The sequence below is a fragment of the Lutra lutra genome, chromosome 8 (assembly GCF_902655055.1).
Source record: "Lutra lutra chromosome 8, mLutLut1.2, whole genome shotgun sequence".
Taxonomy (NCBI): domain Eukaryota; kingdom Metazoa; phylum Chordata; class Mammalia; order Carnivora; family Mustelidae; genus Lutra; species Lutra lutra.
In genome coordinates, this window is record NC_062285.1 from 118,287,091 (window position 1) to 118,302,881 (window position 15,791).

At 35.6% G+C, this 15,791-nt stretch overlaps 1 protein-coding gene across 3 annotated transcripts in view; it reads right to left on the reverse strand.

Annotated features, from left to right (window-relative positions):
* Positions 1 to 15,791, reverse strand: part of CEP83 (centrosomal protein 83) — a 131,894-nt gene that overhangs the window by 9,561 nt on the left and 106,542 nt on the right. For all 3 annotated transcript variants that reach the window (XM_047740060.1, XM_047740062.1, XM_047740061.1), the window contains 3 exons: positions 9,163 to 9,238; positions 6,385 to 6,542; positions 4,163 to 4,292 (listed from right to left, as the gene is read on the reverse strand). In XM_047740060.1, coding sequence (XP_047596016.1) covers positions 4,163 to 4,292; positions 6,385 to 6,542; positions 9,163 to 9,238 — 364 coding nt within the window. The remainder of the gene's footprint in view (positions 1 to 4,162; positions 4,293 to 6,384; positions 6,543 to 9,162; positions 9,239 to 15,791) is intronic.

The window sequence follows — 15,791 nt, forward strand, 5'->3', positions numbered from 1 at the left end:
TGCTCTAAAAGTACTGTAAACGCCACAAGACACACAGGAAGAACACCAGATGAAGACAGAGGGACAGAATGAAATGATATGCCTACAAGCCAAGGAAAACTTGGGGATTGCTAGCAACCACCAGAAGCTAGGCGAGAAGTGTGGAACAGATCCAGCTTTAGAGGGAGTATGGCCCTGCAGGCATCTTGATTCTGGACTTCTGACCTGTAGGACTATGAAATAATACCTTCTGATGTTTTAAGCCCACAAAGTTTGCAGTAATTTGTTACAGCACCCCTTGGAAACCAGTACAGTGACTAGATCTGGGGGGAAGGGAGCCCTGAGGATGAATCAAAGGTTTGAAGCCTAAGTGATAGGAAGAATAACATTCTACCTCAAAGAAATGAGAGTTCAGAGGGGAAACTGGCTGTAAGGAATGATTTTAATTTTGACTTTAGTGGTCCAATACAATCAAAGGATTGTCAAGCAGATGTCTTATTGTTAAAAGTATTATTCGACACAAAGGAACAATAGAAAAATCAAAAGAACACAAACCTAGGATTCCTCTTTTACCATCTTATTGCCAAATTCAATGAACTCTTTTCAGTAATCATGCTAAATGACAATTTATCTTTGATACCTTTCTTTTCCTGTGACTTCTACAACACTGTATCATAGCTTCTACCTCCAAGACCATTTCTCTACTAAATCTAGCTCCTCTTTCTAAGTCAACTTAATTCTTAGTCGTTTTATTCTTCAATCATCTCCAAAATCTCAAGGGCCTAATTCTTAATCTCTAATCTGAATTACTGATCTCCATGCTTTCCATTCCAATATTTCTAGCTACTTACACGGCACCCTGACTGAAGATGCTGGGACATGAGTATGGGGATGCGCTGTGATCACTCCAGATCTGACATGCATTTAATGGAACATATCTTCTCTTTCTACTCCTCAGCTGACATGTGTTCTTCATCCCATCAGGACAACTCCATTTACATCCTCTCACAGGTACAACACTTCATATTTTTCTTTCTTATTTAGCACCATATCCTATAACTTTCCAAAATAATTCTAAACATTTTTCACTTTTATTCCTATATCACAAGCCCAAATTCCATACTTCTTGCCTCCCTGTATTAAAATAGCTTCCTAACTGGTCTCCCTGTCTTCAGTCTTCCTTCTCCCTGACACTGGTCTCAAACTTCAGCATCCATACAGATCACCAGGGAGTGACTATTAGTATTCTTTAGGTATTGCATGTTATCTTCTTTCTCCAGCTAGATTATATGTCATCAAACGCAGGAATTAATCATGGCTTCTATTTTCCCCTAAGAGTATAATAAAATGTTAGGCCACACAACATATTCAACAGGTATTTTACAACTTCAAGACTACAGTTCATTTTTTCCCCAAAAAACATTCATAATAACAATCTAATCAAGAATAATTTCAGAGAAATATACCTTAGAGTAAAAATAACAAGCTGTCATCTCAAGTGCCTCAAAAGGAAAAGTACAACCCATTGTGCTCAGACCAAGAGATCTCTCTTCATACTTATACTTCACCAATGTATAGAGAAAAACATACACAGAAGCCAATAGTCACAGAAAGGCGTTCCAACTCAAGATACCTAGTCAAGTTTTTCCAAACAAATCAATACAGCAAAATATCATTACACAAAGACTTTACCTAAAAACACTTAACAAAATGACATAAGCTTTGTGCATAGGAGTTGTAAATAGACATACAGATGGCAGTGAGCCATTTTTCTAGCCTTGGGGGAAAAATGAAGCTGCTACTCCCCAGTTATAATAATCACTCACAGGAAAGCAACTCTAAAGGATTATGATTTCTGCCCTATAGTTAATATTTTGTGACTTGTTTTAAGTCTTACTGCATAAAAAAGTTATGATTTTTGTCATCTAAAGAACTTAAAAAGTTCTTAAGAATTATATTTATGTAATCTCACAGCCAAAATTTTCATATAGAAGCATTATCTTTAACTTGAACAGGAAAGAGTTTGAATTAAAGAAATTAACTTTGTAGTGATTATTCTACTACAAGAAATAAGACTCATATGGGTACAATGAAGAAAAAAGCAGTTAAGTATTTAAAATCAAAGAAATTGGGAAATTAAAAGAGTAAAAGCACAGAAAGAACACAGGATTAAGAAGAGAAAAATGTAAATTTTAGTCATGGCACTGAATCTTACTAGTCAAGTAATCTTGGCTACCTACCGCTTCAGTTTCCTAATCTGTAAAAACTCTCTGAATGCTAAAATCCCCCAGCCCTAAAATTATACATACTCAAAGACTTTTATAGTATTTCTATGTCACATATATTGTCTATTTTTCCACTTTAAAGTTATAAGCCTCTAAAGAAGTGTCCCATAAGGTGAGACAGCTCTGGATCATAATTATTCGCTGAATTGAACTTGACAATTTCCTATGACTTAAAATCATAAACCACAGATCACATTTTTAAAAATGATATGGATATTGCCTATGTTCACACCCATCATTTGGCAGGTATTTCAGTAGAAAAAAAAATTCACCCCACATCACAATATTGATGAAAGGTTACTTTGCCAGGTTTCTTAAATTATCAGCTCTTCCCCTCTTTCTAGTATACCTACAATTAGTTGGTAATCTCTCTCACCACTGGATGTCACTTTTGCTCCAAAAGAAGTCAACCCAAACTAACCTCAGTAGTAATTAGAATCTGATCTCTAGAATACTTACTTCTAAAACCTTAACATAAACATTTCTCTGTGAACGATAAAATCAGCTCTTATAATTTCTACAGATTTTTGGCTAAAATCTGGCTTTACATGCTTCTAAGCTTCAAATAGTACAAGAAACCATAAGTAAAATTTCTAAGATCATCCTGAGCATAAAACACTTCACTGAAATCCCATCAATACCCATAAGTACTCAGTACTTACACTGAAAGAAAGAAAAATAAATGATAGACATAGGAGGAAAAATAAAGACAGTATTTATATTTGAGTATAAAACACTGAGAATTCCCAGATAGTAAATGCTGTTTTCTAATCTCAATGTTATACTACTTCGGGCATTACGGGAAGAGAAAAAGCAATATTCAGAAACCAAGAAAGTGGGGAAGCGATGGCTAGTAGACTCCTATTGTCACTCCAGCTATTAGGACTCTTTGGCGATTAGATCCAATAACCATAAGTGGGTGACTAGGAACTGTGTCTTTGGTGTCCAGATTCATTATATGTAAATGATATACAGTTCTCCTCCCTTATGCAAATACGAAGAGCTAATCTTTCCAATAAATATACAGACATTAAGATACTGATGTGCCTATGCCTAGAAGGGCCTTCGTCTCATCTCAGACCTTCTTACCTCCCCAAAACAAATGGCCTTACTAATGGAACTTATCAAAAGAGGCATATTACATCATTATGGGATTTTTTTAATGCTACTCCCCACCCCCCACCTCCATACCCATGCACCAAATCTTGTTGGAAGTAAGTGCTGAATCACTGCACCATGAGTCACAGTTACTGAGGGGGCCATGCTACATTCCTTGGGTTTGCTGCAGTAGAAAAGAAGTTGTAAACCACTGACTTAGATTAATCATCTGATTACATTATTTCCATGACGCTCTGAACTATTTCCAATAAAACAAAGATTTTAGGTTATGAAGCAAATATGTTCGCAAAAGTGAAACTTAAAAAAGATCACAGCTGTGGTAACTTCTGAAACTTCTGTTTCAGAAGCTATGGGGCCTACTTTCTCCTCTGGGGCAAGGAGATACTTGCTCCTACATTTCTGACTTGGAAACAAAAAAACATTTTAATCACAAGAAGGATGTTACACCTTTGAAACAGACCCAATCACCCTGTAATTTAAGTGCAGAATGAGTTAAGTAAGACTTATATGGGCTAGTCTAGAAACTTTATCAATGAAAAACCACTGTGGGAAAACACATGTTGGCTCTGAAAAACCAACTTGGAACATAAAATTTAGAAATAAACCTGTTGAGCAATTTGCATTTTCCCTATTTATCTCTGTAAGGTTGATAGCAAAATGTCATGTTTAAATATCAAATTAAACATACATGAAAATCTCAGTTTTAATTACATTTTATCCTCCCAGAATAGTTAATTATGTTTTTCTCTACAGAAATCACTTTAATAAGAACCACTTGCCTTTTTCTGGGCAACCGCAGCTCGCTGCAGTTTTTCTTTAGCTTGATTATACTTTTCCTCTCTGTCACTGATACGTTCCTGAAGCTTATGCTTTTCTTCCAACCACTGTATCTGTTTTCCTTCCAAAGTCCTGTCAAAAGAATGTACACAAAACATGGAAGTTAACTCTTAAGATTAAAAAGATATGTATCCCAAGTATAATCAAACTCACTACCTGCTTCACCACACTGTTAAGTATCCAACTGTAGGTTCTCCTGCACGGTCACATATTTGCTAATTCTCTCATTACTGAATACCTCTCGTGAACTAGGCACTGTGCTTACAACAGCGTGTGTACTATGCCATTTATTCTTCACAATAACCCCTTGAGCTAGGTATTTCTATCATCTCCATTTTACAGATAAGGAAACTGAAGCCTAGAAAGTAGTTAACAAATTTGCTTAAAGACTTGTACTTAGGGGATGCCTGAGGGGCTTAGTGGGTTAAGTGTCTGGCTATAGCTCAGGTCATGATCTCAGGGTCCTGGGATAGAGCCCCAGGGTCAGGGTCTCAGCTCAACAGGGAGTCTGCTTAAGGCTTACACCTTTTTAAAATTCAGCAGCAGGGCAAACTCTTGATAACCAGCTTTGAACCATGATAACCACCAAGCTAATAAAAACTAGATCTAGCATTGGTGATGGGTATTAAGAAGGGCACTTGTGATGAGCACTGGGTGTTATATCTAAGTGATAAATCACTAAACTACTCCTGAAACTAATATTACACTATATGTTAACTAACTAGAATTTAAATAAAAAAACTTGAAACATTAAAAAAAAAACAACACAAAAAACTGGGTCTAATAAAGCTGGTTAAAAATCAACCCAGATATCAAATCTTAAAGTAGGATGTTTTCTGACTAGAATAAAATTCATATAAATGGTATTTTAAGATAACATAACATATATATTTGAAGTTATTCTGCATACCTTGCATAATTTTTAGTATCATTACTACATATAATATGGCAGTACAAATAAGATTTATAAAATGAGATATCAGATGTTCTATGTTTTAGCTGGAACCTAAATCATATTTGATTAACACTTTGTTTTTTACTACATAATCCAATAAGTAACATTCCGAAACCAATGATCAATTACTTAAATTTGCTAGCCATACCATCATTAGAATTCTTAAGTGCATTTTAATCAAACACTTGAGGATTCCAAGATATACATTTCTATTTTTTTGCAAAATATAAGCAAAATAATTTGGACCCTGTGGAATGTCACAAGGTATTATGGACAAACACCTTGCTTACTTTCTTAAAATCTCATGTGTGAAAGCCTTAAAATATGAAATCATGAGAAACTGAAGGAAAAAAAAGTTTTATGTGGCCAAATACCTTCAGAAGAGAAAGTTCAAACAAAAACACTAACGTTATGATGCTAAAGCAAATACAAAAAAGCAGCTTTCTAACATATCTAAACAAAATTTTCCAGAGAATATAAGATGTTGAACATTACCAAAATCACATCCTTGCCAGTTTACTATACACTATTACTAACAAATTTCAAGGCCAAAAAATAAACAAATAAACGAACTTTTCAAAGGAAAAATCTGAGAAATTATAGCTCGAATTTTAGGAAGTTTTGCAAGTCACAGAATTTTTTTTCTGTTCTCTGGCATTCAGAAGAATAATTTGGATAGTTGAAGTAAAAAATTTATTACGGGGGGTGCCTGGGTGGCTCAGATGGTGAAGCCTCTGCTTTCGGCTCAGGTCATGATCCCAGGATCCTGGGATCAAGTCCCGCACCAGGCTCCTTGCTCAGAGGGGAAACTGCTTCTCTCTCTTCCTCTGCTGCTCCCCCTGCTTGTGCTCTCTCTCTGTCAAATAAATAAAATCTTTAAAAAAAATTTTTTTAAATGTATCATTGTATTGGTTTACTCAATGAATAAAGAAGTGTTTCTCTGAGGGTTTTCAGAATATTGTGGTTAGGCAGAATTTTAAAGAGTCTTCTACCCTAAATGCCTTTTTTTTTTTTTTAAACAATTCAAGTGTCCATAAAGCTCATTCTCTAGAAATAGAAAGTACATTACCTAATACCATTGTACAGTGTCAAAGGGTATTTGTAACTAGTTCCCAAAACACATTCAACATTGGAATCATCACTAAAAGAACTACATATAATATAACAGAAAGAAGAAATAGTTTGTACATAAAAAAGAGCAAACTCTACCTTTCAACTTCCAGTTGTGCTTTTTCAGCTTGGCTTCTTAAATTTCGGCATTCTTGTTTTAACCTCTCCACCATTTCCTTCATCATTTCGTTTGAATTCAGCAACTCATTCTCTGACTGTGCAAGTGAGGTCACTTGGTTCTGCAAACTACTGATTTGCTTAAAAGAAAAGAAAGAAGAGAAACATAAGGCCATATACGTAACACCGGATGAGAAAGACAGAGGATAGTAAGCTCTTCCTTCTCAAATGCCCCACCCAACTCATGTGTCCTCGAGGACACTCAGAAATTAAATAATGAACAGCAATAGCATTAGGATCCAATAGTATAGGATCATTTCTTAATATAACCAGACTATCAAGAACTAGATTCCTTAGTCTGCCACTAAATCCTCTCCCCTTCTTCCCAAAATAAACAGGTTGGAAGAGGTATTGGGAATAGGTTATGAAAAGGAGAATAAGAGAAGCAAGAAAGGAGAATCCAACCATTAGAGAGATTCTCCACTGGACTTCCTATAGCCTCCTAGGAAAGAACAGACTTTAAAAGCACATCAGATGGAAAAGCTGCTAAGGAGATCCATTCTCCCATTTCCATATACCCTATGATCAGCAACCCTTCTAGGAGTTCTACTTTTTAAATAGTTAGGAATCATAAATACAGAAGGGATCAATCTTACATTGTTTTTAAGTAGTTTCAAAGCATTCCATACATCCAGTGTTGGCCAGAAGAAAGATATTCCAAGAAATATAATGAATGGCAAGGATTCCTTGGCCCCTAGAGCCATTTATCAAACTATGAAATGTCACTCAGATTTTTTCTACATCCTAATTTACCTTTATCTGGGAGTATTTTTTCTCCTGAAAAGTAGCTAATTATCTAGTTACAAATTAACACACTTTTAAGATACATCCGAATAATCTTCACTTGGAACAGTTATACCTACTTCCTCCATAAGCCATTTTACCAATTAATTAACAAATACTCAGTTTCTATATTTTTTTAAGATTTTATTCATTTGAGAGGCAGAGAAGGAGCAAGAGCACAAGTGTGGGGGGGGGGAGGGGAGAAGCAGAAGCAGACTCCCAGCTGAGCAAGGAGCATAATGAGGGGCTCAATCTCAGGACCCTGGGATCATGACGTGAGCCAAAGGCCGAGACTTACTTAACTGACTGAGCCACCCAGGTACCCTAGCAAATACTCATTTTCTTTCAACTTGTCTTACTTCTTAGCCATCCTCTGAGAAAACTTAGAAGAAGAGAATCAAGAGACACAGGACCAAAAGAACCCATTATAAGACTCAAGAGTCGAAAGAAACCAGATTCTTTACTCAATAAATTAAATAAATGCAAAATAATTCCAGTATTTCCTGAAAGCAGCAAACCAAATAAGACAAGATTGTGTATATTGAAAGAGCAATTGTCAGAATAAAGTAAAATGGTATGTCTCAGATTTGTACTTCAGAATAAATTTTTCTACGAAGAACTACTCAGTCTTTATTTTTAACTGGAGTTGTAAATTAAATCTGTATTAAATCTGTATTACAGTTGACTGAACAAGTAACTTTTAAGGAGCTTAATATCTTTCGTTATCTAGTAAAGGACAGAAAGCCCAATGCCCATGGTACTAAATAACTTCCCTCAGAGTATCAAACATTATGTCCGCCTAGTTGAGACTTAGAAACCACAACTGCATGTGGAAAGTAATACCAGCTAGCTTGCAAGCATAAATCCTGAAAATGGAACCTTCACTACCTCATAACTTTAAACAAACAAAAAAAAATAAAGAACACTCTTCCATGTTTTACCCATATAAATTTTTCTTAAACTCAAATAACTTTAATTAAAATACAAATTTCCTTCCACAAATACAACCCTTAGATTTCACATTTCATAGGGATATAATAAGATGCAGCTCATGGAGCAAGAAATAAAAAGTTACAAGTCAATGCTACAGGGAACTTAAAAACCTAGATAATCTAATCAATTTTTAAAATCAGATTATTAAAATACTGTTCTTTAAACTACAATTTAAAAATTCATTTTTAAATTAATTTTAAATTCAGCATATAAATTCAGTCACAGCATATAAAGACCTTCAGAAAAACAGCAGTTAGGAAAAGCAGCTTACTAATTAGAGCTTAAAGAGATGTAAACATTTTATCTTTGTCAACCTCATCAATACATTATCAGTTGTAATGATTATATTTTCAAAATACTGATATGTGAAATTCCAACAGATTCAAAACACACACACACACAAGCAACCTAAGTGTCCATCCACGGATTAATAGATACAGAAGAAGTGATATATACATACAATGGAACATTACTCAGCCCTAACAAAGAATAAAGTCTTGCAATTTGCAAAAACATGGATGGCTCTAGGGGGTATAATGCTAAGTGAAATAAGTCACAAAGACAAATACCATATGATTTCATGTGGAATTTAAGAAATAAAACAAAACAAGAAAAAAAAAAAGACAAAAAACCAGACCCTTCAATCCACAGAACAAACTGGTGATTGCCAGAGGAAGATGGGTGAAATAAAGGGGATTAAGAGTACAGTTACCATAATGGGGGTTGGGGGGAGAGTATACTTACTTATCATGATGAGCACTGAGTAATGTAAAGAATTGTTGAATGATTATATTGCACACTTCAAACTAATATAACACTGAATGTTACTTAGACTTCAATAAAAAATATCAGAACACACACATTCAAAATACAGACTTAAAGAAGCACTTAAAGAAATAAAAACAATGTTTGCTAAAATCATACCTGTTTCAGGTCAGAATTTTCATTTTTTTCTTTCTCTGCATTTTCAATATTCACAATTTGTTGCTGAAGTTTTAACCTAAATATCACAACCCAACAAAAAACATTATTAAGAATCCATAGTTCATATATTTCGATGAATTAATTAGATAATTATTTGGGGGTACCCATATTAACACCAGATATTGTGCTTGCAAAGTGGCAGATAAAACGATAAAGATTTTGACTGTAGGCAGTTAAGTGTGTTCACATATAACTAAAATGTAACAAATTTCTGCTTTTGCTATGGAAAAAACTACAAACTACCAGCATAGAGAAAATGAGAAATCAAGTATGTCTAAGAAGATGAGAGACCGTTTACATGGAGATATAAGTCTGATGGGTAGGATTTTGATAAACATAGGGAACAATCTGAACAGATGGCCTTTGGTGGAAGAGTGAACAATGTGTCGCTAAGGCCTCCGAAAGTCATCCAGTGTGGGAGAAGCCATCTTTATCACCACACAGTATTTCATAGGTTTTAGATATGCTGCTACCTCACCTGCTCCCTACTAGGTTGTGGAGCTCCTCAATGTATCTTTAAGAGTCTCATGCTCTACCGACTGAGCTAGCCGGGCACATTCAATGTATCTTTAATGCCCACTCTGATATCTATAGTAAAACAGGCATTTAATTAAGGCTGGTATTTTTAAAAATTTTTATTTACTTGTTTGACAGAAAACAGAGGGAGAGAGAGCACAGAGGGAGAGGGAGAAGCTGACTCCCTGCTGAGCATGGAGCCCAAGTCAGGACTCAATCCCAGGACCCTGGGATCATGACCTGAGCTAAAAGCTAACGTTTAACCAACTGAGCTACCCAGTCACCCCAAGGCTGGTCATTTTTAACAAGAGTAATTTCTCACAATAATTCTATGGAAGTAAGTAAAGTCATTTCAATTTTACAGATAAAGAGATTGAGGCTCAGGCCCAAATCATATTGGCTACCAACCAGTCAAATCAAGATAGGACTCAGGTCTTTTAACCCAAGTAAGTGTTTCTCTCCCATTTCATTATGCATTAATTTTAATGATTTTAAGTTTGAAATTTACCAAAAAACAACCTAACTAGTACAAGAAACCATAGTGTATTTTATAAAATATATTACGACCTTTCATCCCTAAGGTGAATGTTTACACAATGTGTGTCCTTTTCAAAAGGAATGATACATTTTCAACAAGAACCTTAAAACGTAGAGTATCTCTGGTAACCAAATGACGAACCACATGAGAAAGACTTAAAACTAACAGGATATGCCAATATGTGATAGAATATGTCCTCAACCGCTTCCTTTTTAAAATTCTTTTCTTTTTTTTTAAAGATTTTATTTATTTATTTGACAGACAGAGATCACAAGTATGCAGAGAGGCAGGCAGAGAGGGAGGGAAGCAGGCTCCCTGCTGAGCAGAGAGCCCGATGTGGGGCTCAATCCCAGGACCCTGGGATCATGACCTGAGCCGAAGGCAGAGGCCTAACCCGCTAAGCCACCCAGGCACCCCCCCTCCCTTTTTAAAATTCTTTAAACACTTATCTGAAATACAAATCATTTGGCATTTAGTATGTACAGTTTGGCATTATTAGCATGCCTTATCAATCCAATTAGAACTGCTTATTAGAAAGACAACAGTCTCAAGTGCCTAGGGCTGTGCTTTAAACACTAATAAGCAGTCAATAAATATTTGTAGATGAACTAAACGAATCAACCCAAATTTTGGGTTAGACATTTAAATGTGTAAGGGACAATATGACATGGCAGAAACCAAAGATCCAATGCTTCCTGAGATATTTACATACAAATGCCAGAAACAATGGTTCTAAAGGAAAAGGAAAAGGGACAGTCTTGCTCTTACTTTGCTCCTTTAACAGTACAAGTCATACTCTTATTTCACAATTCCAACTATATTATTACACTCTCAAACTTTCCATGCATTTCACCCTTAAATGTTTAGGGATGTTATTAACTTGGTGCTTTTAGATTATGGAGTTAATAAAAGTTTCTTTCTACAAAGTCATGACGATAGAAACAGAGGAGAAAACACTGTGGGTCCCAGCTCAGGTCCAGAGTTAGAAAGTTGGGCCCCAAGTAAATCTTAGCTCTGGTCAAGATTTTGGATATACCTGATGAATCAACAGGAAAGCAAATCCTGTTCAGAAAGCAATGTGGCCTAAATGTTTCCTAAATAAGTTATATAGATAAGAAAGGAAACAATGCCCTACAAATAAAAACTGAAGTCAAAGAAACTAATGATAAAGAGTATTGACTTTCACTAAAATATGAAAGGAGTAAAAATACCATTATGGTAGACGATAAAAAATAACATACAAAGTTTTCTTCAGTTCACTTCACTAAAGCAATGCAGGGTCAGAATCTATAACTGATATGATGGGTTTTTAAAAAAATAATTAGTCCATGATTTGAGATGATTACAGTTAGGATTATGAGGGATAATGGAATTTAACATAAATAAAAATTAATAGAGCTGATTAGGGTTTAGTGAATAAATTCAATGGTCTTAATCTCAGTAACAAAAGAGTTCAGAACAAATTATTTCAAAAGGAACAAAGTATAGTATCTCTTTTGATGAGAAGATTTTTGAATATTTAAGGTATGTCACAACAAATCAAAAGGAAGCAAGGCTTAAAATAGAAGTAAAAAGTAATAGAATAAAGTGCAATTAATTAACTTTCATTAGGATATCAGTAAAAGCAGGGTGCCTGGGTAGTTCAGTTGGTTAAGCCCCCGACTCTTGATTTCAGCTCAGGTCATGATTGCAGGGTTGTTGAGACTGAGCCCTGTGTCAGGCTCCATGCCACTGTGAAGACTGCTTAAGATTCTCTCTCTTCCTCTCCCCAACACCTCTCTCTGTCTCTTAAAAAAAAAAAAACAAAAAAAAACTATCAGTATCAGAAAAGCCTACATAAGACAAATGCAATTTGGGCTGGACCTTGGAAATCAGACACAGATGAAGAAGATAATGAAGTAAGACTCTAGAGAAACAAAAGAGTTGGGATTCAGAACTCTTGAGAAGTAAAGGGAAAATGGATATCTTCATTAAAATAGAAAGGGAGGAAAGAACAGATGAGGATATAGAAATTCTCCATGAGAAGTTGAGAGAATTTACATCCAGGAGCTTTTTTTCAGGTACAAGTAAGAGCACAGCAAAACAGTGGACAAATAGATTCCAAGCTGAATGGGAAGCAAGGGAGCCAGGCTAACGTAAGACTAGAGGAAGAAAGAAAGTACAAGAACTCATTTGAATATCAATTTGAATATCAAACTGCAGTGTCTTCAGTGAGATTGAAGTGGATAAGAGAAAAAAATTATGTCCTTGAAATGGTCAGTTCTAAGGGATGGCAAAGTCCAAGAAACGGCTAAGTGTAGGGCCTGCTAAAGTGGAATAAAAATAAAGAATACCAGAGAGAAGATAAACTATAAGGCTAAGGTGTTAGACGGGTCAGCAATATGAATGGTGCAGTCACAAAGAACAATGACAAAGGATAGAAAATAAAAACAAATTGAGCCAGAAGTCAAGGTCTTCAGTGACTATTGGGGAACATCGTGTAGGTTAGTCATTGACAGAAAAGAAAATGGGAATAAGATGGATGCAATTATTACCAAAAGCAAAACCATTTTAACCCAAGTTAGTCAAACAATTGTCTAGAAGCAAAAGTGGGGTTCACAAACACAGATTTCCTTTTTGGTCCCCAGTTGTAGCAAAGAGGAAGGAAGAATAATTCCACTTAAAAACCTTCTAAAAGGTTGCCAGGACAAGGTCAGGTTTCAGTGAGAGTATATTTTTTTTTAAATGTGGAGACTGCAAAAAAAAAAATTATCAGTAATGGAATAGAGATTTCAGAGACTACAGCAAAAATTGTTGAGAGTTTAATGGGTCAGCCAGGAGCAGAAATCAAAAAGTGAAGGATGAATAAGTTGCCAAATGAAAAACTATGAGATCAAGTACTTCATATTTTTAAAGTAATTATGGAAATAATTGAAGGAGAAATAGTTGGTAGACCAGCTAATAGTTGGTAGATAGTTGGTAGACCAGAGGGCCAAAGTACAACAGAAAATGGAACTATATAAAAGTTTAAACAGAGACAAGAGAAATAACAGTGAGGTGGAATCATTCCAAGTTCTCTTCAAAGTACAGGTAGCTAATTATAATGATTATTGCCTAGGTTTTCTGTAACAGGCAGCTCATGTGTGTCATTTCAACATTCAACAAATATTTACTGACTACCTACAGATGCTAAGCTTAATCCTAAGTGTCACAGATATACCAGAGAATAACAAAAACAGAATCCCTATCCTTAGGGAATTTTTAGTCCAATGGTACTATCTGATTAAGTTTTTTTTAATGATGGAAATGTTCTGTAATTAGTACCACTCAATATGATAGCCACTAGCTCATTACATGTAGCTATTTCAAAAAGTGCACATTTCAAACAGTGCAACAGAAGAACTAAATTTTTAATTTTTTAAAATTTTTATTAATTTAAAAATTAGATTTAAATAGTTCTACATCACTACTAATTCTGTATCAGGCACCCACGTTCTGAGTCTGGCCATTATTAGCAAAAAGAGACTTTCCTGGGAGGGTATGAGACACATTGAATCAACAGGAAACTAGAGAACCAGAACCAGGCTAAACTAATTGACCAGAATCACCAGTAAGGGCATACTAAAGAACTGTCTGCTCTTCAAATGTTGCCACATATTCATCTATCACTGACTCTGCAGTTCAAATTCTGGAACAGAACTTGTCCAACTGCCCAAGTATTGTCCCTTCCTGCCCAATAAGATGATACACAACAGAAAATTCATCTGAAGATGAAATATAAATAGAAAGGAGGCATATTAAGTAACAGATATTTTTTTTTTCAATGTTTCTGAAAAAAAAAATCAGAAAGCCCTAAGTGGAAAATAAGAGCTCTGGCTTTAAGCAATGCAAAAAATAAGGGATTCACTATAGGATTAATTTAAATGATCACATTCCCTTTCCCTGAGCTCGTAATTGCTGCTCTTTCCCCAACATACCTCCTCTTCACTTCTGGTAACAAACCGTACTTTCCCCACCCCCACAACTCTGAAATAGGCATAAAACCTAGGCTGAGCCAGAGTCTACTATTCCCCTCGTCGTAGTGATGGACCCAGGGATGGGCATGTGAACATGGCAGGGATGTCCATTATCACCACTGCTATTCAACATAATACTAGAAGTCCTAGCCTCAGCAATCAGACAACAAAAAGAAATTAAAGGCGTCCAAATTGGCAAAGAAGTCAAACTATCACTCTTTGCAGATGATATGATACTATATGTGGAAAACCCAAAAGATTTCACTCCAATCTCCTAGAACTCATACAGGAATTCAGTAAAGTGTCAGGATATAAAATCAATGCACAGAAGTCAGTTGCATTTATTTACACCAACAACAAGACAGAAGAAAGAGAAATTAAGGAGTCAATCCCATTTATAATTGTACCCAAAACCATAAGATACCTAGAAATAAGATACCTAGATACCTAACCAAAGAGGTAAAGAATCTATACTCAGAAAACTATAAAGTACTCATGAAAGAAATTGAGGAAGACATGAAGAAATGGAAAAATGTTCCATGCTCCTGGATTGGGAGAACAAATATTGTGAAAATATCTATGTTACCTAAAGCAATCTACACATTTAATGCAATCCCTATCAAAATCCCACCTTTCTTTTTCAAAGAAATGGAACAAATAATCCTAAAATTTATATGGAACCAGAAAACACCTCGAATAGCCAGAGGAATGTTGAAAAAGAAAGCCAAAGTTGGTGGCATCACAATTCCAGACTTCAGGCTCTATTACAAAGCTGTCATCATCAAGACAGTATGGTACTGGCACAAAAACAGACACAAAGATCAATGGAACAGAATAGAGAGCCCAGAAATAGAACCTCAACTCTATGGTCAACTCATCTTCGACAAAGCAGTAAAGAATGTCCAATGGAAAAAAGTCTCATCAACAGATGGTGTTGGGAAAATTGGAAAGCCACATGCAGAAAAATGAAACTGGACCATTTCCTTACACCACACACGAAAATAGACTCAAAATGGATGAAGGACCTCAATGTGAGAAAGGAATCCATCAAAACCCTTGAGGAGAACACAGGCAGCAACCTCTTTGACCTCAGCTGCAGCAACTGCTTCCTAGGAACATCGCCAAAGGCAAGGGAAGCAAGGACAAAAATGAACTATTGGGACTTCATCAAGATCAAAAGCTTTTGCCCAGCAAAGGAAACAGTTAACAAAACCAAAAGACAACTGACAGAATGGGAGAAGATATTTGCAAACGACATATCAGATAAAGGGCTAGTATCCAAAATCTATATAGAACTTATCAAACTCAATACCCAAAGAACAAATAATCCAATCAAGAATGGGCAGAGGATATGAACAGACATTTCTGCAAGGAAGACATCCAGATGGCCAACAGACACATGAAAAAGTGCTCCACATCACTCAGCATCAGGGAAATACAAATCAAAACCACAATGAGATACCACCTCACACCAGTCAGAATGGCTAAAATTAACAAGTCAGGAAATGACATGCTGGCGA